The 24487-nt window shown below is 36.3% G+C and overlaps 2 protein-coding genes and 2 long non-coding RNA genes across 5 annotated transcripts; 3 read left to right on the top strand and 1 right to left on the bottom strand.

Annotated features, from left to right (window-relative positions):
• The first annotated feature begins 1836 nt into the window (after positions 1–1836).
• Positions 1837–3729, top strand: LOC116404803. Of its 2 annotated transcripts, XR_004217887.1 has the most exons (4): positions 1837–2518; positions 2619–2696; positions 2785–2835; positions 3696–3729. It is a non-coding gene; the product is annotated as an uncharacterized LOC116404803 (long non-coding RNA). The 2 variants fall into 2 exon arrangements; XR_004217886.1 differs by lacking the exon at positions 3696–3729 and having other exon boundaries at positions 2785–2843.
• A 2026-nt stretch (positions 3730–5755) lies between these two features.
• LOC116404672 (E3 ubiquitin-protein ligase UPL6-like) lies at positions 5756–7850 on the top strand. Its single transcript, XM_031887946.1, has 3 exons — positions 5756–6888; positions 7201–7381; positions 7503–7850. Exons 1-3 carry the CDS (start codon positions 6782–6784, stop codon positions 7581–7583), a joined length of 369 nt encoding a protein of 122 aa, XP_031743806.1. The 5' UTR covers positions 5756–6781; the 3' UTR covers positions 7584–7850.
• Positions 7851–14971: 7121 nt separating this feature from the next.
• LOC116404673 lies at positions 14972–20507 on the top strand. The gene is made up of 5 exons (XR_004217673.1): positions 14972–18237; positions 18610–18666; positions 19582–19662; positions 19796–19843; positions 19957–20507. It is a non-coding gene; the product is annotated as an uncharacterized LOC116404673 (long non-coding RNA).
• Positions 20508–22385: 1878 nt separating this feature from the next.
• On the bottom strand, positions 22386–22907 carry LOC116404490 (pectinesterase inhibitor-like). Its single transcript, XM_031887004.1, has one exon. The coding sequence runs from the start codon at positions 22905–22907 to the stop codon at positions 22386–22388; it is 522 nt and encodes a 173-aa protein (XP_031742864.1).
• Positions 22908–24487: the final 1580 nt, after the last annotated feature.

Here is a 24487-nt window from a genome sequence, read left to right as displayed (position 1 = left end):
TTTCCATGACTCCCGCTTCTATTACTGAAAATAACTGTCGCGAATTTCGTTTACGACAGTAAATAACTGTCATCGTATACCACTTTTCTACTAGTGGTATGTTGCCAAAAAACCTGGTGTAAAGTGTAAGTATTTTGTTAATAATTTCATTTAAACCATGCTCAATTCTACGTAATATGAGTTTTGGTCCTTAGTTATGAAAGTGCATATTTAGATTTGGTTATGAATGTTTTGTTTTAGGAAAAAATAATTTGTGACTATTGTTTCCATCTTTTCAGTTGAAACATGTGCGTAAATTCATGTGAAATCTCTTAATTCTATTTAATTTTTAAATATGCTTTAGCATATAATAAACAAATATTATATAATATTAATGGTAAAATTATTATTTAAAAAAGAAAAAGAAATTCATTGATGTAGTAATTAAATAATTAAATTAATGTATTAATATTTGATCCAATATTGTAATATATAGAATACGATAATTTTTTATTCTAACATGTTAATGTGAAATCACAAGAAATTATGCATTTTTTCACCATTTGTTACTACTTTGAATCAATTAAATCCCTGTGTATGTTTGTTTTCTTTTGAACTTTGGAATTTCGTGACGTTTTTTTTTTTTAATGTGTAACTGCAAGAGTTTTTTTTGTTTTTCTTTTACATTTACATTTCACATGTAAATTTGGAGGAATCAACGCACAATTTGATGTGTGTGCAACCATCTCCACTCTAAACAGAATGCATCGTATCTTGAAGATCAACCAATCACATCCTATCAACATTAGTTACACATATTCAACATAAGGTTTATTTTTTAAAATATAGAACTTTATTTTGTAAACTAAAAAATTGGAAAAATCATCTTTCCAAACATTAAAATGGACACTTACACTATAAAAGTCACAACTACGTTAGATCACAAAAGGTAATATAATTTTTTTTCGACAATTTAAGAATAAAATAGATGTATATAATTTTTTCTCCACGAGCCCATTTAATATAGTAAAGATTTCAATGCTGATTACAAATTTAGTTTACATCATGTCAAGGTATTTTTTTTCCTAAAAGAAGGTGTCAATAAATTTGTAACCTTTTGCTACTAAACCCAACTTTAATTAGTGTTTATGTAATGTTTTAAAATATTTATAAAATATAGTACAACTTTAGTAATTTTTCATCGGCAGGAAATTATCTATTAATATAAGTCTATTAGTGTATATTAGGATATTATATTTTCAAATCTCGTCTTTTATTTAGTTATTTTGATTGGATGGAATTATCTATTAATTGATTTTTTTAATCTAATCTTAAATTTTAACCAAAGTAATCAATTCCAATCGCCATCCCATTGTAATGTTATTATTTTAAAAATTAAACTTCATTTTATTTATTGATTAAAATCTTCAAGTACATAGCCTTCAAGAAAAGATTGGATATAACCAAAATAATGTTGCATATATCATTTAGAGTCTTGTCATTCTTCAAAAGCAACGATGTATCTTTCGGTGGCTATGCGAACTTATCTTGACAGTCACCAATATTTGTCATGGCACCAGAAGTTACAATATTGACACCATTAAAGTCCCCAAGTGCCAAGTTACAATATAGCTGTCATTGTAACGCCCCAAACTCGAAGGTAATTTATTTTAAGAAAATTATTCGATTTGTACAAGATTTATTTTTTTGAAGAAAATATGATGAAGGGGGAGAAAGAAGATTTGAAAATGTGATAATATAATTATATATATATTTATTTATATTTTAGTTTTATTATTTAATTTAAATAAAAGAAAAAAAAAAAAGAATTTTTTTTCCTTTCTTCTTCCTCCGCGCGCAACCCCCATTTCCCCTTCATTTTCTTTTTCTATTTTCTCCTTCACCGATCCCTACCTCCAGCCGCACCCTCCAACCGACCACCATCGCTTTCATCCTTCTTTTCTTCTCCGATCCACGGTCGCCGCCCCTATTCTTCTTCCGTTTCTCTTTCTTTTCTACCATACCCAGCCGCCGCTGCAACCGTCGGCCGCCATCTCTGTTCGCGAAGCAAGGCCGCCGTGTGACCTTCCGCCCAGCGCCGTGTGACCCTTCGCCCAGCGCCGTTTGACCCTCTGCCCAGCGCCGCGCAACCTCTGTCTCCGCGCCGTCGTCCAGATCTGCGTCGCCGTGCCCCGTCCTAATCGCCTCTGTCTCCGTCGAAGCCAAGCCCAGCCGCCGCCCATTCCTTTCTCCTCCGTTTTCTGCACTGCCGCGCGACTCTCCGTCCGTCTGTATACAGTCTCTCCGTCGCACGTCGTCTCTTCGCAAAGCTGCTGCTCGACTTCTTCCGCGAATAACACCTTTGACGTCCGCGCAATCAGGTTTTAATTCGCTACCGTGAACCGAACTAAAGACCCCAGATCCAACTTTCTGCGCGTCGAGTTCCTTCTTCGTCCTGCCGCAGGTAGCAAACCCACGCCATTCGATTGGGTTGTTCGCTGTCGTTCCTGCTTTGCCACGAGTCATTAAATTTTGATTGGTAAGATTGAAGTTATGAAATTTGTAACTGTTTCCAAAATAAACTCAAGTAATATTGCTGGATTAATTGGTTGGATAAATAGTTTACTGTTCGATTATAGGTTGAAGGTAACACTCGAATTCATTGGGTTCGCAGCAAACAATTGATTCTAGTTGGAACTCGTTTTGTGAAGATTTGGGTAAGTTGTAAAAAAAAAATCACATTGGGTTGAATTTAAATGATTGATGCGTTGAAGAGAATTATTGAGAAATTGTCTTAATGTTTAGGTTCGTTCTTCGTAGACTTCAACGTGGTTAAGGAGCTTAACTAACTTGAAAGTAAGGGATTTTCTACTAGACTCAACAACAAAATTAAGATATAATGACTAATTAAGATGTATTGATGTTGTATATTTGAACTGAGTAGAGATGACTGTTATGATGTATGTTTGGGCATTGACTTAAAGTTTAATGTTTGCTATGTTTGACTGGGAGAAATTAATACATATATGTGCATGGATTGATGTAGACTGTGGTTGAGTATATGTTGTGACTGTCTAGTTATGTATGTGTACAAAGATAAGGATGTGGAAACGACTGAATCTCGTAGATGTTGCTTATATAAAGTGTGGATTTGATTAGTAGATTGATTGTTGTCTAGACTGAGTGTATAATCTACTGTTATGTTGTGTGCTTGTGAACGGAAGAAACGTCATGGTGGTGCCCTTGGTGACTGAGGAGGAGGTTATGATTGTTTAGCTTGTTAACTGATGTAATGATATGTTTTTTTATTGACCTTGGACTAAATTAGAGTAAGACGACTGTTTGAGGTTAAATAAAGAGTTTACGTGATGAGAATGTTTAACTGATCTGTGAATGACTGTTAAGATGTTTAGAATGGACTGAGGGGAAAAATTGTTAGCTTTTATTGGGATGTGTGCCTTGTAGGTGTCACACGGATCACCAATTATTCTGCACCTTCAAGAGCATTAGACTGATATGTGTTTCTGCAGAACACTAGACTGAAATGTACGTCCCTCGGGGCGTTAGACTGAAATGTGCATCCTACGGGATCACAAGACTGTGACTGTACAGGGTGTCCCAATAGAATGTTAACAATTTATTTTCCCCTGACGGGACCAGTAGAGGGTCTCGTACTGGGTATTTTTATACTCACCCTCCTTATGTTTAATTTTCAGGCAAAGGTAATAAAGACGGCAAACCGGCGACGAGGGCAGAAAGGAAGCGTGATTGCCATAGGGGTTATTTTAAATTGCTTCCGCTAAATGTTTTGTTTCACGTGTTTTGTTTAGTACTTGAGATTGTTTAGAAAATTTTATAGTTGAACTGTATTCACGAATTAGTAAATTTGTCTTGAAGGTGCTGGTTATTTTAAACAGGGCCCAGATATAAATTTTTGTTTTTCTTGAGACTTTGAAATTGTTTGAGATTGAGATTTTGTGTAAACTCAGGTCCTTATTTGAAATTAATGACTTCGACTTACCTAGAAAAGTTGGGTCGTTACAGTCATGTTTTTTGAATTCCTTGCCATTGTTGAGTAGTAACTTGGCATTTGTTTATTAAAAGGTTTTAATTAAGATTATGGTGTTCATAACTTTGTAGTCACACTAAATAACTTAAAAGAGTTAGTTTGACAGTTGACAAACATGATAGTAATGTGATAGTGAGTGCAAGGGTAAAAAGAGCAGCTTCTGTTGGGTTAAAGTGATGTTTGTGTTTTTTAGTGTGATGTGTTTTGTTTTCAAGTTCGTTAGTAGACGTATTACTTAATTGAAAATTTTGATACCATAGCCAGTGTAGGGGAAGATGAATGGAGGGTGCTATTAGACTAGTTAAGACTTATATGTATCCTAATTTTAGTAATATATAAAATTGAGAGAATTTCCTTTGATTTTCAGGAACAAGGATGAATAATCAATTAAAAAGGAATGAAAAGGTTTATCCATGCAAGCTTCAAACCAAAGTCAAGGATGTCGATCCTTCTAGGGGAGTCCAAAGTTCCCCCTTATTTTTCTCCATTTACTTTGATTTTCAAAAGCTTTTAGGACAGACAAAGCAATTTTTTGAGTGGGTGTGGGTAATAGCTTGCTTAGCTTGCATGTTTAGTCTAAACTTCGGGGTTCAAATTTTGCCCAAATTTAAAAAAAATTTCAGAATTCTTTCCATACAAAATGAGCATTATACCTTCTTAGCTTAATTAGATCTTGCATAAAAAGCATGATTGGCAACCCTTGAGCACTGAGCTCGGGTTTGCAATGTGAAATTCTAAATTTTGATGAGTATATGTGCTGAAATTTGAGAATAAGCGGCTGTCTTTTTTGTTGTAAGCTCCTTTTAGCTATTTCTTATTGAGGTGTGAATGCATGATTGAGAAAATGGTATGTATGTTGTGAATGCTTGATTGCATGTATAATAAATAAGTGCATGAATACTTTTCTAGCTTTGTCTTCCTTTGTTGCTTTGTCGTGACTTACCTATGATGCACTTAGTCCAAACCTAGCCTAGATAGAGTAAAAAAGGGATAGGAGGCACTCTTTAGAAACTAAGATGGTTTTAACAAATTTGTCTTGTCAAACATGAGTTAGAAACCTCTTGCCTAGCCACAGTGAACTAAATCCCTTTAGAAAAGGGTCGACATTAACAAAACTTATTGTCACTCCGAAGGGAGCAATCAAACTTAATTAGGAACTAAATGTAGAACCATAGAAAGGTTAGCCTACCGGTTCTAGCAAGACCTAGTTACCACATTGCATACCAAAGAAAGAAAACAGAGACTTGACAATGCAAAACATAAAACAGTAAGACAATCAAGAGCTATAAAAAAAATCAAACAACATATCCAATATACATTAGAAAAAGCCCATAAAAAATGGGGGAAAACTTCACTTTTGGCCTAACCAAAACCAGACCACCTACTCTTAGCGTTCTAAACACAACATCGAGTTTGATGAGGGCTTTGAAAAGAGAAGGAATCCTCCCCGATCCACATTAGGGGAAAACAAGGCTTGTTGTCACTCCGAAGGGAGCAGTCAAACTTAGCATTGAGTTTGACGAGGGCTTTGAAAAGAAAATGAATCCTCCCCGTTCCATAGTAGGGGAAAACGAGGCTTGTTGTCACTCCGAAGGGAGCCAGTCAAACTTAGAAACTAAGTTTAGAACCATAGAAAGGTTAGCCCACCGGTTCTAGCAAGACCTTGTTACCACATTGCATACCAAAGAAAGAAAAGAGAATTGCAAATGCAAAACGTAAAAAAGTGAGACAATCAAGAGCTATAGAAAAAAACAAACAACACATGCAATATACATACAAAGAGCCATCTTGGTTAGGTCAAGTAAAATGTGTTGAGTTCCCTAACTATCAGAGGCAGAAAAGATGATAGAAAAAATCCAGAATTTACACGAAGAAGTCCACAATCACCTAAAAGAAACAACTCAGTCCTACAAAGACGCAACAGACAGAAAAAGAAGACAAACTACCTTTACCAAGGGAGATTTAGTAATGATTCACCTAAGAAAAAATCGATTTCCAACCGAAACATACAACAAACTAAAAGACAGACAATTAGGACCATTCCGTGTCCTAAAGAGGATCGGAGATAATGCTTACAAAATAGAACTACCACCAGACTTACACATTCATTATGTTTTTAATGTCGCAGACCTAAAACAATACTATGCCCTAGATGATTTCTGCCTGGCCAACTAATTCTCAATAAATACCCCTTCTCTTAGCCATTATTGGCAGAGAATTCATTGCGAGAAATAATTCTACTTTGATTTACGTCAAATTATATGTTGTTTTTTATTGACCATTTTTACCTTCAGAAACTTCTTACCTTTGCAGCATATTCATTATTTTGCACCATAATTCCTTTTGTTTTAATATGTTTTATTTTCTTGAAGTTGGAGAAAACTAATTCTAGCCATATAACTGTTATTTGGCGGTTGCTAGTTGACGACTTTCCTTGTCATATGAATTTTAGGATCACTCATTTTTGCTTATGGTAACATTTGAACACGTTATTAGGTGGTACTCAAGCTTATTATGAGGATTTTCCCTTGGGAAATTATTATAAAAGTGACAAATGGAAATATTGATTGGTTTCTGAACCACTGTGGTGCCCTTGTTTGTTATTTTCCCTTATGTTGCTTAATACTTGGTTTTCTAATTGATAATGTCATCTTAAAGTGTTTCTAATTGATAGCACATATCTCTTAGTGTTAGTACTTTCTAACCTTTCTCTCTCTTACATATATAGGGGATATGTTGAGCATTTTCGCTAGCAAGGATTATGTACTTAACAAGGCCTTAGTGGATTACAGAGTTAAGAAATTTGCATATGCTTGCATCCAGATTGTACACCATAATAGGTAATTAGTTTTTTCCATTTCAACATTCCTTATTAAAAACTTATCCTTTTTAACGTTTTGAATGGAAAAACAGATGTTTGATCTATCATTGTTGATTTTGTTGGCTTTCTATGCTATGATCCTTTAATTGTATATGATATATTTCTTTTGTTGAAAAGTGATATATTTCTTAGATTTTGTTCAGATATATATAATTGACATAAAGGTTTTTTTACCTTCCGCAAACGAATTCAGACTAATCATATTTATATATATGATAAGTTGCCTTTATTTTTCCTCCGAATTATTCTTACTTGATGTTGTTCTTGATAGAAACCAATTGAGGAATCAACTTTTGGCTGCACCTGTGAACTCTAACACACCTGCAACTCTATTGTTGGACACAATTGTTTTCTTATTACAACCTAAACTCCCATGGGTTTGTAAAATTGTTGGCTACTTCCTGGAAAGAAATGCATATCCGTTGATGAGGGATATCACTTTGACAGGGAAGGTATAAATGTACTTCCTTTTTCTTCTACTTGCAAGTGGTTTTTTTATAGTTATTCTGTTTTGCCGTGGATTATCCTCTGCAGGTGTTTTCAGAGAACTAATTCACACTCAAACTATTGCAGGAAAGTGCAGATTCACATCCCAAGAGTTCATTGGCTTCTCTAGAATATCTGCTGGTCTCTTTGGAGTTCTCATGTTGGTGAGAAGCCATGTTGTTGCCCACGTGTTGATCCCAATTTGGAGTTTCTCCACTCAAATTCTTACTCTTCCTTTACTGTGTAACCCTTCAAACACGATGTGAACGATTGTGCGGCACTTGTTCTAGCTCGGCGAACAAGTCAGCCGATCAAAATCTGCAAATCGCAGACAACTTTAACACATACTTCAACCTCCCCTCACGTTCTTGGAAAAATAGTTTTAGAAAACATGAAAGATGATTAAATTGATTGAAAACGTTGTTAAAACAAGCATTGAAGACTGTCAATTGCAATAAGAAAGCATAGACTGCAAAGAGTACGACAAGGCTTGGGCAGGGATTCAACAGGTATGCCTCCCCTATAGTACATTTTTAACATATGAAAATGCCGAAACGTCACACCCAAGCATATCGACTTGAAATTGAAAGCAACTACCTAAGCTACGTGCAAGACATAAAGACAAGGTAAATTGGGGCTAATCGGAGCATACGGCCATAGGTAAACACACCTTGGACAAGTATGCTCGTTACACTAGGGACTTGTTCTTCTGACATATTACACATTCCTCACAAGTACCAAATCATGGTAAGTATGTAGGATTGTGGGTATCAATGTAGATGTTTTGGACAACACAAACTTATCCTTATATCTTAACATACCTTGTCGGATGGAGAATTTACCCTCTGTTACTTCTTCCATTGCTTGTAGTTCTTCCATTATTTTGCTTAATTTTTCATACGCTTTGACTTCCTTTTTAGTCACCAGAATGTCAACCAATGTAGGAGCTGTTATGCTACCGAGGTTAATTGTAGGAGGCATCCAAGACAAGGCGTCTACTGCTTTATTCTCCAAGCTGAGTTTGTAGACCACCTCAAATGAGTATCCCGTTAGCTTCGCTACCCATTTCTGATACTGAAGCTGTATCACTCTTTGTTCTAACAAGAACTTCAAGGATTTCTGATCGGTCTTCACAATAAATTTTCTCCCCAACAGATATGGTCGCCATCGTTGCACATGCAAGACCACTGCCATTAATTCCCTTTTATGTACAGGCTTGGCTCTATCTCTTGAGGCTAACGTATGACTAAAGTATGCTATGGGACGCTTGGCTTGGACGAGTACGACTCCTACCCCATATCCCGATGCATCGGTTTCCATTTCAAATGTGGCATTGAAATTTTTTCAACGCCAAAACGGGCAGGGTCATCATCGCATTTTGTAGTTGTTGGAATGCCTCCTTAGACTCCTCAGTCCACTGGAATCCCCCTTTCCTAAGTAGTTGAATCAATGGTGCGGCAATGGAGCCATAGTGCTGAACGAACTTTCTTTAGTTACAGGTGAGGCCTAGGAATCCCCGTACCTCTCTTATATTACTGGGTATAGGCCATTCCGTGATTGCTCTGATTTTCTCAAGGTCCACTTCAACTCCTTGTCTTGAAATGATATGACCCAAATAATCAATACGTTCTTGTGCGAAGCTGCACTTCTTCTTGTTTGCATATAACTCATTCTTTCTCAGGATTTCCAATGCTAACCCAATGTGCTTCAAATGGTGTTCCAAGTTCTCACTGTAGATTAGTATGTCGTCGAAAAACACTAATATGAACTTCTGCAAAAATGGTTTGAATGTTGAGTTCATCAGAGCTTGGAAAGTGGATGTGGCATTAGTTAAGCCGAATGGCATAACCATAAATTCATAGTGTCCATCATGTGTTCGGAATGCTGCTTTTTCGATGTCTTCTCCACACATTTTGATCTGATGGTACCCCACCTTCAAATCAATCTTTGAAAACCAGTTTGCTTCATTTAATTCATCGAAAAGCTCCTTAACCACCGGAATAGGGAATTTGTCTGGAATGGTTACATTGTTCAGCGCTTGGTAGTCTACGCAAAAACGCCAGCTGCCATCTTTTTTCATTACCAATAGAACTGGACTAGATATGGACTGTTGCTGGGACGGATAATTCCGCTGTCAACATCTCATCCACAAGTTTGTCCATCTCAGCTTTCTGTTGATAAGCGTATCTATAGGGTCGAACATTTACCAGATCAGTGCCCTGTTTCAAATGAATGTGATGTTCAATATTTCTTTGCGGGGGTAGTGTCTTCGGCCAATTAGAAACATCTTCAAAATTCTTCAACACGACCGATATGCTTCATCAGTAGTTAATACTTCTTCAATCCCGTTATCTTCCTGTGGCTCAAAGACTCTCTCCATTGCTCGGCACTCGATCACGAATCCTTCCACCTTTTGATCATGTTCTTGAGACTCACTCTGGATTTGGTCAAACTTGGGTCTCCTCTTATCACTACCTTTTCTCCTTGTTGCACAAAAGTCATTGTGAGGTTCCTCCAATCTACTTCCGTCATGCCCAATGAATACAACTACTGCATTCCTAACACAACATCTACCCCTCTCAATTCTAAGGGTAACAAATTTTCCACCACCTTCCACCCGTTCAACTTGATTTCCACGTCCTCACATACTCCTTTACCTTTTATCGCCTCCCCCGAGCCCAAGATTACACCATAGTGCGACGTTGCCTTCGTGGCCAGTTGTAACTCCTTTACTATCTTTTCGGAGATGAAGTTGTGCGTTGCTCCACAATCAATGAAAATGAAAACTTCTCGCTCACTGATATTCCCCCTCACCTTCATTGTCCTCGGATTGTTCAGCCCCACCACCGAATTAATTGACAGTTCGATGACAACATGATCTTCTTATGTGATTTCCAAACAATTCATTTTCTCCCACTTCTTCTATGATTTCAAATTCTTCATCATTCGCCCTGACCACGTACATTCTCAACTCTCTTTGCCCTCTGTTTTTGCATCGATGATCATGATAATATATCTCATTACAACGGAAACAATGTCCTTTTTCCTTCCTGACTTGAAACTCCGCGTCTAACAATCGCTTTGCCTGCCCCTCTCTTAACTTCTCTGGATGTCGTTCTCAGAGTAATCGTTCTCATCGAAAATAATGTATTTCTCTTATTGTCGCTATCGTTCACCGTCGCAGCACTCGTATTTTGCCTAGAACCTTGAGGCGGATATTTTCCTTGGGCGTACCCCTTAAGGTTGGCCTCATTGTGAATTATCTCTCGATTTTCTACGAGTTGAGCCGCGTGCACCATTTGAGCCACGTCGACCGGACGACAAAAATCCACTTCTGCTTTAATCCACGGCAGTAAACCGTTCATGAATGTTTCCTCCACCACTCTGTCTTGTAGATCGGATAACGGTTCCATCAGCTTATATAACTGGTTTCGATATTCTTCTACTGTCGTCTGTTATCCGATCCTAAAAAATTGTCCGCATATGGACCCCTCTTTTGCTGATTGAAAACGGATGAGTATTCTCTCCTTGAGGTTCGACCAACTGGTAAACTTGTCGTGTGCTTCTTGCGCCCTATACTAGTTCAGCGTCGGGCCTTCAAAACTAATGGTCGCAACCAGGACCTTCTCAGCATCAGTCAATTTGTGTATCTGAAAATATCTATCTGCTCGAAAGGGTCAAAAATTGGGATTTTCCGTGTTGAAAACTGGCATCTCAACCTTCTTGAACTTATTATGCTCGTTCGCTCCGTCTTCTCCTTCTATCTTTCCATCCTTTGTTTCGTGCTCATGGCCCTTTTCGATCGAGTCTTCCTTCTTATTCGTTATTGTTGATACTGTCTCTCGCACACTCGACTCGACCATTTTCTCACTCATAACGATATGCTCTCTGGTAATCGATTCCATGAACATTATCAACATTTTGTGAGTCTTCTTTGTCTGTACGCTGATCGTGGCTAATATTTCTTTCATTGTCGAAATTTTGCTTATCTCGCTTCTCATCAAATGCATCTCCTGGTCGTGCGCCTCCATTCTCTCCTTCATTCGTGTTTGGACCATCATTTTCCTCTTGGTCAGAAAAAACTGTCTCTGATACCAATTTGATAGAACTCTTTTGGAAATCCAATTAGAACTTTTATTGCTTCAATCAAAGAATGAGTTACAAGGAAAATCAAAATATCAGAACACTCAAATTGAGGAGGACTCAATTCGAAAAACAATCTAATTCCCTCTCTGCTATCCTATCGCTCAAGGAAGAGCATGAGTCAATTTTCTTCTAAACTCAGCATACCCTCCTCTTTCCTCCCTATCCTTATTTATTCTAATCAACACCTAACGACCCTCCTAAATCTCCTCAAATCTAACCGACGCCCAACAAGCTTTTTAAATCTTTTCTTCTAACAGTCCTTTAAATCTTTTCTTCTTCGCATGTGTGTTCCCTTGTGATCTCTCTCTTTTTTTTTCGACTATATTGACGTATGATAGGGGGGTCTATCAGAGCCCTTCTTTGACCTCCTTTCTTGGTTGCACCTTTTGAAGTCTTTTTGGATTCTTTTAGAATTTCAAAAAGAAAGTTTGTTTTTTTTTTTTATTTTTATCCTTCTTTTCTTTTTTGTTGTTCTTCTTCAAACTGAGGAAACAATCATTTTGTAATCATTCATTTACTTCGAGTATTGGATACCCTTATAGCAAGTCCCATAATCATTATTTTTTCAGTAAGAAGCAAGTTCTATATTCGAACTTGGTGTATATGGGCATAGTTCCCACTAACCTGAACATTTCCTTCTATTTATTTTAGTTCCCACTAACTTGAACATTTCCTTCCAGAAATGACTAATAAAGATTTTGTCTTGATCCGATACAACTTACTGCGGATACCCGTGCAATCTCACCACTTCTTTAACAAAAACTTCTGCTACGAAGCTGGCCATGTAAGAATGATTTATAGCTGTAAAATGTGCATACTTACTCAGACAATCTACAACCACAAAAATCACTTCTTTTCCAGCTGATTTTGGAAGTCCATCTATAAAATCCATGGAAATATCCGACCACACTGTGTTAGGAATCTCAAGTGGCAGCAGCAATCCAGCAGGTAATAATGCAAGTGTTTTATTCCTTTGGCATACAAGACATTCTTCATAGTATTTCTTTATGTTTTTCTTCATTCCTTCCTAGTAAATCTCTCGCGGTCATCCTCTTGTACGTTCTTAGGAACCCTGAATGTCCTCCAAAGACAAAATCATGATAGGTATGCATGATAGTGGGTAGTAGAACGGATGTTTTTGACATCACCAACCTTCCTTTGTATTTCAATACCCCTTGCTGTACTGAAAAGTTTGGAACTTTCACTTTTTGTTCTTTCTATTTTCTTCTGGATTTCCTGTAGGTATTGATCCCTCTTTTCCTCTTCTTGACTCACCACTAAATCGAGTAGTGTTGGGGCTGATATTTGATTTAAGTGCACTATACGGGGTGTTCTAGATAGAGCATCGGCTGCCTTATTCTCCAATCCAGGATTGCAGACTACCTCAAATGAATATCCCAAAAGATTGGCTATCCATTTTTGGTATTAGGGTTGAATCACCCTTTGTTCTAGCCGAAATTTGAGCGACTTCTGATCAGTTTTCACTGTAAATTTCTTCCCTAACAAATATGGTCTCCACCTTTGCACCGCAAACACTACTATTATCAATTCTCTTTCATAAACCAGTCGCGCTCTATCCCACATGCATAAGGTTTTACTAAAGAAGGATATTTGTCTCTTGGCTTGTACTAAAACGGCCCCACACCAAAACAAGATACATATGTTTCTATCTCGAGTGGTAGATTAAAGTCCAGCATAGCTAATGTCGGTAGAATCATCATTGCCATCTTCAACTTCTCAAAGGCAGCACTTGCTTCTTCAGTCCAACAATGAGTTCCTGTCTTCAAAAGCTGTGTCAAAGGGCTTTCGATACTGCCATAATTCTGCCCAAACTTCCTATAGTATCAATTGAGTCCTAAGAAACCTCGAACTTCTCGCACACTAGTGGGAATCGACCATTCCCTAATTGCCCTTATTTTTTCTGGATCAACTTTAGCTCCCTTTTCGGATATGAAATGCCCCAAATAACCTATTCTACTTTTGGCAAAGCAACATTTGGCTAAATTCACATACAATTCATTCTCTCGAAGGATCTCCAAGACTACTTCCAGATGCTGTCCATGTTCTTCTACTCCCCTGTTGTACACCAAAATGTCATCGAAAAACACTAATACGAATCTTCTCATATAAGGCTTAAAGATGTGGTTCATTAATGCTTGGAACGTAGAGGGGGCATTGGTTAGCTCAAACGGCATGACCAAGAACTCATAGTGTCCCTCATGTGTTCGAAAGGCCGTCTTCTCTACACCTCTCAGATGCATCCTGATTTGGTGATAACCCGCCTTTAAATAAATCTTCGAAAACATGTTGGCCCCATTCAGCTCATTGAATAACTCATCTATGACCGGAATTGGGAACTTATCTGGGATAGTGACATTGTTCAACTCCCGATAATCTACACAAAATTGCCAGCTATCATCTTTCTTTTTCACGAGAAGGACTGGGCTGGAATACAGACTGGTACCCGGTCATATGATGCCTGTCTTCAACATTTCATCAACTAGTCTTTCAATTTCCTCCTTTTGCCGATGTGCGTAACGATAAGGTCTGACATTAACTGGATCCACCCCCTTCTGAAGGGGTATATGGTGCTCAATGTTCCTCTTCGAAGGCAGCTCTTCCAACCAATCAAAAACATCATTAAATTTGCTCAACAGAGGAGAGATCATGTTGTCAACAGTGGCTGGCACTTCTTCATCCTCTAAGCCTTCCTCAGCTAGCCTTCCCTCCATGGCCCGACATTCTACCAAATAACCGTGATTATCAGCTCCCCATGTCTTAATTATAGACTTTAGGCTCACTTGGGTTTTGGTGACACTAGGGTCCCCCTTTATCTCTATCTTCCTTCCTCCATGTCGGAATGTCATCACCAAATTTTTCATATCAAATTCAGTCATGCCCAATGAGTGCAACCACCCCTAATTCCAAGGGTAAAAAGTTGTTTGTAATTTTCCACTCTCCTACCGTCACTTCAACATTACTGCGGATTCCTTTTCCTTTGACCGCAACCCCTGATCCCAAAATCACTCCATAGTTGGACGTTTCTGTCATTGGTAGGCTAAGGGTGGTTACAAAATTTTTTGCAATAAAACTGTGGGTGGCTCCACTGTCGATGATTATTACCACTTTGGTCTCTTTTATCTTCCCTTTCAGTTTCATGGTTCCAGGGTTGGATAACCCCACAATTGAGTTAATGGACAGCTCTATATTCATATTCTCCACTTTTTCAATTTCAATGGTCTGGGCCTCCGTTTCCACATCAAAGTGTTCATCCTCAATGATTTCCAGTTCTTCTCCCATTTCCTTTACTACTAACATCCGTAATTCCTTCTGTTCCTTCACCTTACGCCTATGTCCAGCGTGATACTTCTCCTCACACTGAAAACACAGACCGTTTTCCCTCGTGCTTGAAATTCAGCGTTGGAAAGACGCTTGGTCGGACCTTCCCTCCTCTTTTCATCTGCCGTCACTCTTTTTAACGTAATCGTTCTCATTGGCCAGCTCCCTTCCGTGGGTTTCTGATTGGGTGTTACTGTCGAGGTTTGCTTTACGTTATTATGCTTGAATTGTTGATTCATTCCCGAAACACTACTAAGCCCACATTCTCGACGAACCATCTCTCTATTTTCAATTTCAGGGCTAGTTACATCATCTTGGCCAAACCTATGGGCTCCAGCGTTTCAACTTCGGATTTATGCCATGGGCTTAGCCCATTCATAAAGGTTTCTTCTAATACTATGGTCTGGAGGAAGGCTACCGGAGCTAAATATTTATCGAAACTGTTTCTATATTCCCCTACTGTCGTTTCCTGCTTAATCCTTAAGAATCTGCCTACGAGTGTTCCATCCCGAATCGTCTGAAATCGGACAACAACCTTTGCTTCAAATCTTCCCAACTCTTGAATTGTTCCAATTCATCAATTGATCTATACCAATCCAAAGCTGGTCCTAATAACTGATTACCGCTACCATTAACTTCTCTGAGTCAGTCAACTTGTGTATCTTGAAATAACGATCGGCGCGAAATAACCATGAATCGGGGTCTATTCCATTGAAGATCGGGATCTCTACCTTCTTGAACTTGCTCCGGTCTGTTGTTTTTTCCTCGTCTTTCCTTCCATATTTCTTCGATCCTTCCGATATTTCTGAACATTCGTTTCGATCCCTTTTGTGTGGCTCACTGCGCCTTCTGTTTTCTTTCCCTTTTGTGTGGCTCACATCCTAAACACATCCTTTGTTTTACTGCTAAACCAATGACAGAGTGGCTAACATGTGTAGAACATGGACTCTGGCAAACTAAAGTGTGTACTTCTTAACTAGTCCCTATTCGATGCTTAATTATGAAATTATATTTTCCAATTCAAATTATAGCATTAGTCTCTTTACATTTACTTAGTGAGAAGTCTCCTTTCCTGGTAATGAAAAAATTGTATTCCAAATAAATGGCATACTATATAATCAATTATTTGACAATTATTTTTAGAAAGTTTAAGAATTCTTCTGACTAATGATGAAAAGAGGACGACTTCATATTTATTATTAAGTTGTGTTCACACTGCTCAAAGCCCTAACCCATGTATATGATTGTTGTTCGGTAGTGACATTTGTTTGTAGCTTCTCTGAACTTTTCACTGAGAAATTCTATAGGACACCTTCTAATGAGTTAAATTCCTATCCAAATTGTGGAAGTATATATGACTTAATTAAACAATAATGCATCATTGCGTACTCTAGTGGGATGGTGTTGTTGTCACCACCCCCTCCCAAAGCTCCTTATTTTCTGAACAACATCTAGCTCTGAAAGAAGGTGCGAGGGTTGGCAAGGATTGCCATACCTTGGCAAAACTTACCAACCGACTAACCTTTCTAACTTAACTACCAGTTACAACATGAATGCATGCTCAAAACAAACAGCGATACAAGCTACATGCTTTTACTAATAACTTAAACCACTAGTTACAACTATTGTGATACATCAGCAGAAGCTTTAAACATGACAGTGACCTTTTTACTAAACTAACTTATAACATTGGAACTTTAACAATAAACATAGACATGCTCATCCTGAACTTTTCTTACAAAGTCAAAACTAACTTTCAAAATGACTTAACAATTTCTAGTAACTGGTTGGCTCAGCAGCAATACGCTTAACATTAGGGAATGCATAATCCATACCTGAAAAGTGAGAAATGATTTGAAAGGATAAGTCGAAAGACTTAGTGAGTGACAATTTTTATAAAACATGCTTTCTAAAACAGTTAAGCATAAATTCTTGTCTTATAGAAACATTCAAGCTGTTGGAAATCATTTGAAAGACATGATACTCGAACTGCATTCTTGATTATAAATTCACAACCCGTTCTTAGCATGAAGTCTAGGTAATATTAACACCTCATTGTCAAAAGACGGCCTAGGCATTGAAACACCTCTTCGAAAAAAGAAGGTATCCTTCTCCTCAATGGGCTCAACAAAGTACACCTTTCCTGATGAATTCAGCATAGGCTCGTCAACTTTCCCATTAGTAGTAGAGTTAACCAAATGTGCACATACGACCGTAAAGAGAACATAGAACATATGGGCTGCTGGTTGCATTGCATAGAACATCCGCATGCTCGAACATCCAGAATTTGCTCAAAATTTCCCAAAACACCAAACATCCCAAAAACTACGTCATGACAATGCTGGCTGCACGGCATGGGCGCAGGCAGCATGCACGTGCATAGAGTATCAGAATGCCAGTTGCATGCTTGGCTTGGGCCCACACATGCCGCGTGCACCTCACCGCATGCTGTCATAATCGTAAATTTTCAAATAGGGGATGGTGATTATGCGACGTTTGTTCTAGCTCGGTGAACAAGTAAGCTGTATGAAATCCAGAAGTCGCAAAAAGCACGCAGTACGGTATAGCCTCTTTCATGTTTTGAGAGAAATTTATTTTTATAAGACAAGAAGAGAAGAAAAGAATTGAAAACATCGTTAAAGAAAGCATTGAAGACTGTTAATTGCAAAGAAAGATTAGAATGCAAAGAGTGCAACAAGGCTTGGTCAGGGATTCAACTACTATGTCTTCCCTATAGTACATTTTAAACATTTTTAGCTATGACAGACTTGCATATGAAAATTTTGAAACGTCACACCCTAGGTCGGCGACAACAAAAGGAAACAAAATGGCTAAACTAAGTATAAGACATAAATATAAGGCGGTTTGAGGATGTTCGGCCATGCGGCCATGGGCAAACAATGCCTTGGACAAGCATGCTCTTGACATTCTCCCCTACTTAAACAGTTGACGTCCCTGTCGACTGGCGAAGCTGGAACTCTTTGATCTTCCATTTCCACACTTCAAGGTCTTCGACACGTTCACAATTTGTTTCTTCCACATGGAGGTTCTTCTACTTGACCAAGAATTCGTGGATTCTCCCAATAGTGTTAAATTGTGTTGGTTGATCTGAAATTCCTTGTAGTGGTTGTAATCTGATGCGTAGAATTTCTTGACAACCTCCATCGAATCTTGGAAGTCCCTTGAAGAACTTACTCCATCCAAACGCCCCAATTGGGGCGTCCATAAACTCTCGGAGGGCCACGTCGAAAGGAAAGGTCCTTCTCTACCTTCACTTTGCTGGCAATGCTAAACTTTGGGGCCTTGCCTCCCTCGCCACCTTGTTGGCTTCCCTCAGGTCTGGAGCTACCAAAATCTTGCCTTTCTTCCTTTTTTCATGTTTGGATGGCGTCTTTCTTCCTCACTTGAGGCCTTTTTTTCATCTTATGGGCTCATCGCCTTCAGAAGATGCTCTCTGGAACTTAAATGCTTTGCACCTCCCTTTAGAGCTTCAACTCTAATTTGCATGGCTGTTAGATTTATTGAATGTTTTTCTTTCGAGAACACAATATGTCTATATCTTATTGTTCGGATTGGCTTTAACAGAACTTGAGTTTCGTTATGCTTTGAGTTCACTGAGTTTTTCTTCAAGTTACTAGAAATTAATTTGTGGTAAAACTAGTTCGAATCATATTTGTGGAAAATGATGATGGTGATTGCTTTATTTTAGGAACCTTATTTGATCGTGAAATTGGAATCTGCTGAGAAGACGTGGAAAAAATTATCGGTAATTTGTGCTTTGCTGTTAAATGACATTCTTATTTCTTCACTGATTCAAGTCCATCAATTGTTTGTATTTGGTGTCTATGCTTGGAATGGGACTGTTATTTTGCATTGAATTTAAGAGCTCGTGCCTGTGTTAACTACTGATGTATGCATCAAGTTGTTGGAAATGTAAGGGCATAAAGTGCAGAACATTGTTAACTATTGGATTAATGTTTCAATTGTTAAAGTACAATGGTTATCGAGCTGGAATAGGAGAAGTAGCTAAGATATGTCCTGGAAAAGTCGAGCTCACAAAATTTTTCTACTTCATCATATTATGATTTGTGCATTTTTTTTTTCTTGAAAATGCCAGGAAATGCAATTTGCAATTAATTTAACTGTGGAACTAGTGAACTCTATGTTGTTTCAGCAGTGACTAGAATCCCGCGGTGAACTTTTGAGTTTTAAAATTAATAGATTAGGTGCTTGACGATTCCATTTAGCTACTTCTAGAGCTATAGAAAATGAAGAAAAGAACGAATAACTTCCTCACTAGGGACCTTGCCTATGCACTTGATAATGAAATTGGAAGACAAATATTGAATGCATTTTGGATTTGGCTATAGTGATCACCTTATAACTCCTTGCTTTCCTATTGCTGTTAGGATTTGAACAGGACCTTCTTTAGTTTTCACAATTAATTTTTAACCATTGCTTTCCTCCTGAAAGAGGACGTGGAACTGTGGTGTATCTGGAATCTCTATAGTAGTCGTATAACTAATAAAGTAATTTTATTTGAGTTTCTTCCCCTTACATTCTGTAGATCCACTTTTGAAATTTGCATTTACATCTTTGATGTATTTCCAATTATGCTTTTGATTTGGTTATAGCTTTAATATTTTCCTACACAATAATCACTATCGATATTATTATTTAGGTTAAGCTGGTCAATCCAGATATTGTCTCAAACCCCACAGAGTATCAAAAACTAGCTCAATCAATATCAGAACTTGATGAGGTATGGCAAGGTTATCTGCCTCCAATACTATTATGTGTAACAGTTGGAATGACCTCTTTTACATATTCTTCATTAAATAAGTGTCTTTCACACTAACTTACTCTTGGTTGGTTGGTGTGGGTTGCCCGGACAGGTGGTATCTACTTTTAGAAAATTCAAGGAATGTGAGGCCAAAGCTAAGGTTGGTTTATAAGTAGTTGTTCTTAAAAAAGTTTCCCAACATAAAATTTGTTAAATTGATCTTAGTTTCTTCTTCTTTGTTGTGATTATCATGCCAACCTTATTAAAAGACAGTGGGAACGATGAGGATATGGTAGAGATGATTGCTTTAGAAATCAGTTCTTTATCCAGTGAGCTCAAAGATATCGAAGAGAAGCTTAAGGTGCTTTTGGTTCATGAACATGATTTTTGCATGTGGAATTGAAGCCTTTGTAACATCTGATCTTCAGGGTTTATCTGAGTAGGGGCAAAAATCACTTGAAGCTCTAAAGCCAAAACTGAAGGTAGGCGTTGAGAAGGGTTTTGCTTTTATACATAAGCAAGTTGTAGCTGCTTAAAAACTCTCATTTCAAGAACATTCATGGAGAGTAGATTGAATCCCAATAATCGAATTGCAACTTTTTTAGTAGTTTGTATGTTTCCATTTTACCTCGTAATTATAAAAATAATGTATTCGTTTCATTAGGAGTTCCTAGTAATTAAAAATTTTGTAATAACACGGTTTAGTTAAACTATGCATCTCACCAAAAATACACTTGGATTGTGTTTTTTGGGTCAATACCAGAAAAAGTATATAATCTATATGTTGGCGATGTTCTTTGAGAGTGAAGAACGTTCCATGTTCACTTTGACTTCTTTACTACAACAAAGCTTAACCAATCAACTTTTCTCCTCGTTTATGATTTGGGTTGCTTGATTAGCTTTTGCAGAAGCTTGTGAGATCTCTTTTTGCACTTACTAGTCAGCTCTCTTTTTGCATTCAACCATTATACTTACAAAAAATGTAAATTATGGTAAGAAATAGGCAAAAAAAAAAAAAAAACATTAGACTTGATTTAAAAAATCGAATTAATCATTTGTGACAAAGATTGTGTAGACTATTATATAACCATCCATAGCTACTATAATGCTATTTAAAATTAAAAATCTTCTCGTAAATACTATTTCAAAACACTTCTAATTTACTATCTTTTCAAATTCAAAAATCAAACACAATTTTGAATTATTTATTAATTTGACTAAATGTCAACAATTTCTTAACCATTCTCTGTTTTGGATAACATGTTTTCAATTATTTGGCACATTATTTACATTATTTACATTCTTAAAAAAATATAATATATGTCAAATATCATAAGATCAATAATGTTTTTTAAAGGAAAGAAAAAAATATAATGTGCTACACACAAAATTTCCTTTAAAGAAAAAAAAAATTAAATTTGTTCCATGCTTTCATTTTGTAGTTTGTGATCCTAACTGAACATAGATTAAAGAGTTCTATTTCTATTTGTAATATTTTAATGGAGTTAATTGTAAATACAACGATTAGACACAAAATGTTTGCATATGTGACGCGTATTGTATTGCTAATATCAATATATCACTTATAGATTTTGCTATAATTATACTTGTTTAAACATATTAATACACACTTAATCCTTTTAGTTCAATAATGGTATGGAGTGGAACAAACTTCCTACGTTAGGATAAAAGGGTCACATAGATTACCTTCGTAGTAAACTTACTTTTGACATTATACATTTAACTTAGGGTAAGTATAATGGGTTAGCAATTTTAGGAATAATAGTTAAGTATATAAGAATATTTTTTAAAAATTGTAAATGTAGCAAAACCTATCAAGATAGATTTCTATCGTTAATAGACTCTTATGCCATATAAGCGATAACATATGTGATTTAAAATAATTGCATTAGTGTTTAAACTTTTTCCAACGTCACCTTGACACACATCGCGAAGGAGAACGCATTAAATTTAATTTAGACTCGTATGACAGGAGTACGTCGGGGAAAGTTTAAATAATGAATTTATTATTTAAACTTTCTCCGACGTGTGTACTACATACGTCGGCGAAAAGGTAAATTTCCCAACGTTTTCGAAGATGTCGGGGAAAGTCCACACTATTTATTCTCCCTTCTACACATAACAGAATGCAAAACGAAAATAAACCCAAAATCGGCCGAGATATAGGGAGAGGAGGAGAGTTGTGTTGTCGTCGACGTCAGTCTTTGCCGCCACCACCGCGAGAAGTGTCCTCTTTTCTTCTTTTTTTTCTTTTCCATTTCAACTTTTCACTTCACTGTACCCTTTCAAATCATAACAGATCCAGAATCCAGAGCACTGAAAAATGTGTTTATGAATCCACACTGAAACACAAAGTTAAAAAGAAAACCACGAAGAAATTACAAGAATAACAGAAGTATGCAATTGAAACAGAACGTAAGAAGCTAGAAGAAGAAGAAGATGACGATGATGATGGCAAACAAAGAAAAGAAAACAGAACGTAAAAGAAAAGAAAAAAAGTTTAGGCTTTCTCCGACGTGCTGACAATGTGTGTCGGTGAACGTTTCTATTAATTGATTTTCTTTATCTTCTCAAGTTTAATCAAAGTAAGTAATCAATTCCAATCACCATCACATTGTAATATTATTTTAAAAATTAAACTTCAGTTTATTTATTGATCAAAATGTTCAAGTACATAACCCTCAAAGATGATCGGATATAACCATAATAATGCTAAATATATCATCTAGAGTGTTGCTATTCTTTAAAAGCAACGATGTATCCTTCGGCGGCTGCAAGAGCTTATTCTGACAGTGATCACCAAGAGTTGTCATGGCACCAGTAGTTGCAATAATGACACCAATAAAGTCCCCAAGTGCCAAGTCGTTTTGAGCATTTTCAATGTCACCAACAACTTCATCATAGCTCTCAGCACAAAATGAATATCGTTGCTTAAGTTGAGGATTGGTGGTGGCTTTTGCTAGTGAGTTGGCTAGGATCAAAGATTTGCCAGCATTTGAATGAGCAAGGTTTAAGGTGTATACAGCCAAGCCTTTTAGATCTGTAGTGCCTGCAGATTTCAACACACTTAAACAAAATTGTGGATTTGAGATTTCTGAACAGATGGTAGAAACAACGTCGTTAGATGATGCCACATTTGAAATGATGGTGAACAAAAGAACTCCAATGAGAGAGAAAGTAATGAAACAAGAGTTATTGTCCATTTTAATTTATTTGTTCTTTGCCAATTTTGTGTCCTTATTGATATGGGTCATTTGATCAATACACATATATAGATGAAATTTAGAGAAATGGTTTTTTTTCTCACGGAGGAGAAAGGGAAGTTGTAATTACATAATTAAATAACATGTTCTAGTCTTTTGTTTGTTTGTTTTTGTTATTTTTATCTTCAGAAAGTTCACCCAAATCAATTAATGAATAACCACGTTAACTGACGAGTTATTTTTTTATTTTTATTTTGACATAATTACAACTAAGATGCACTTTTTATTGAAAAGATACAAGTAAGAGGGTAAATTTGGAATTTTCTCACTATGTATGTTGCCAAAAAACCTGGTTTAAAGTGTAAGTATTTTGTTAATAATTTCATTTAAACCATGCTCAATTCTACGTAATATGAGTTTTGGTCCTTAGTTATGAAAGTGCATATTTAGATTTGGTTACGAATGTTTTGTTTTAGGAAAAAATAATTTGTGACTATTGTTTCCATCTTTTCAGTTGAAACATGTGCATAAATTCACGTGAAATCTCTTAATTCTATTTAATTTTTAAATATGCTTTAGCATATAATAAACAAATATTATATAATATTAATGGTAAAATTATTATTTAAAAAAGAAAAAGAAATTCATTGATGTAGTAATTAAATAATTAAATTAATGTATTAATATTTGATCCAATATTGTAATATATAGAATACGATAATTTTTTATTCTAACATGTTAATGTGAAATCACAACAAATTATGCATTTTTTCACCATTTGTTACTACTTTGAATCAATTAAATCCCTGTGTATGTTTGTTTTCTTTGAACTTTGGAATTTCGTGACGTTTTTTTTTCCTAATGTGTAACTGCAAGAGTTTGTTTTGTTTTTCTTTTACATTTACATTTCACATGTAAATTTGGAGGAATCAATGCACCAATTTGATGTGTGTGCAACCATCTCCACTCTAAACAGAATGCATCGTATCTTGAAGATCAACCAATCACATCCTATCAACATTAGTTACATATATTCAACATAAGGTTTTATTTTATGAAATATAGAACTTTATTTTGTAAACTAAAAAATTGGAAAAATCATCTTTCCAAACATTAAAATGGACACTTACACTATAAAAGTCACAACTACGTTAGATCACAAAAGGTAATATAATTTTTTTTCGACAATTTAAGAATAAAATAGATGTATATAATTTTTTCTCCACGAGCCCATTTAGTATAGTAAAGATTTCAATGCTGATTACAAATTTAGTTTACATCATGTCAAGGTATTTTTTTTCCTAAAAAAGGTGTCAATAAATTTGTAACCTTTTGCTACTAAACCCAACTTTAATTAGTGTTTATGTAATGTTTTGAAATATTTATAAAATATAGTACAACTTTAGTAATTTTTCATCGGCAGGAAATTATCTATTAATATAAGTCTATTAGTGTCTATTAGGATATTATATTTTCAAATCTCGTCTTTTATTTAGTTATTTTGATTGGATGGAATTATCTATTAATTGATTTTTTTAATCTAATCTTAAATTTTAACCAAAGTAATCAATTCCAATCGC

This window comes from Cucumis sativus, chromosome 6, assembly GCF_000004075.3.
Source record: "Cucumis sativus cultivar 9930 chromosome 6, Cucumber_9930_V3, whole genome shotgun sequence".
NCBI lineage: Eukaryota > Viridiplantae > Streptophyta > Magnoliopsida > Cucurbitales > Cucurbitaceae > Cucumis > Cucumis sativus.
This window is presented reverse-complemented; position numbering and strand designations above follow the sequence as displayed.

Bases quoted from the DNA above. Each gene is read 5' to 3' on its own strand.
- LOC116404672 (XM_031887946.1), top strand. From the start codon at position 6,782: ATGTTGAGCATTTTCGCTAGCAAGGATTATGTACTTAACAAGGCCTTA. The intron at 6,889-7,200 runs GTAATTAGTTTT...TGTTCTTGATAG, and splicing joins CAGATTGTACACCATAATAG to AAACCAATTGAGGAATCAAC. The intron at 7,382-7,502 runs GTATAAATGTAC...AAACTATTGCAG, and splicing joins ATATCACTTTGACAGGGAAG to GAAAGTGCAGATTCACATCC.
- LOC116404490 (XM_031887004.1), bottom strand. From the start codon at position 22,907: ATGGACAATAACTCTTGTTTCATTACTTTCTCTCTCATTGGAGTTCTT.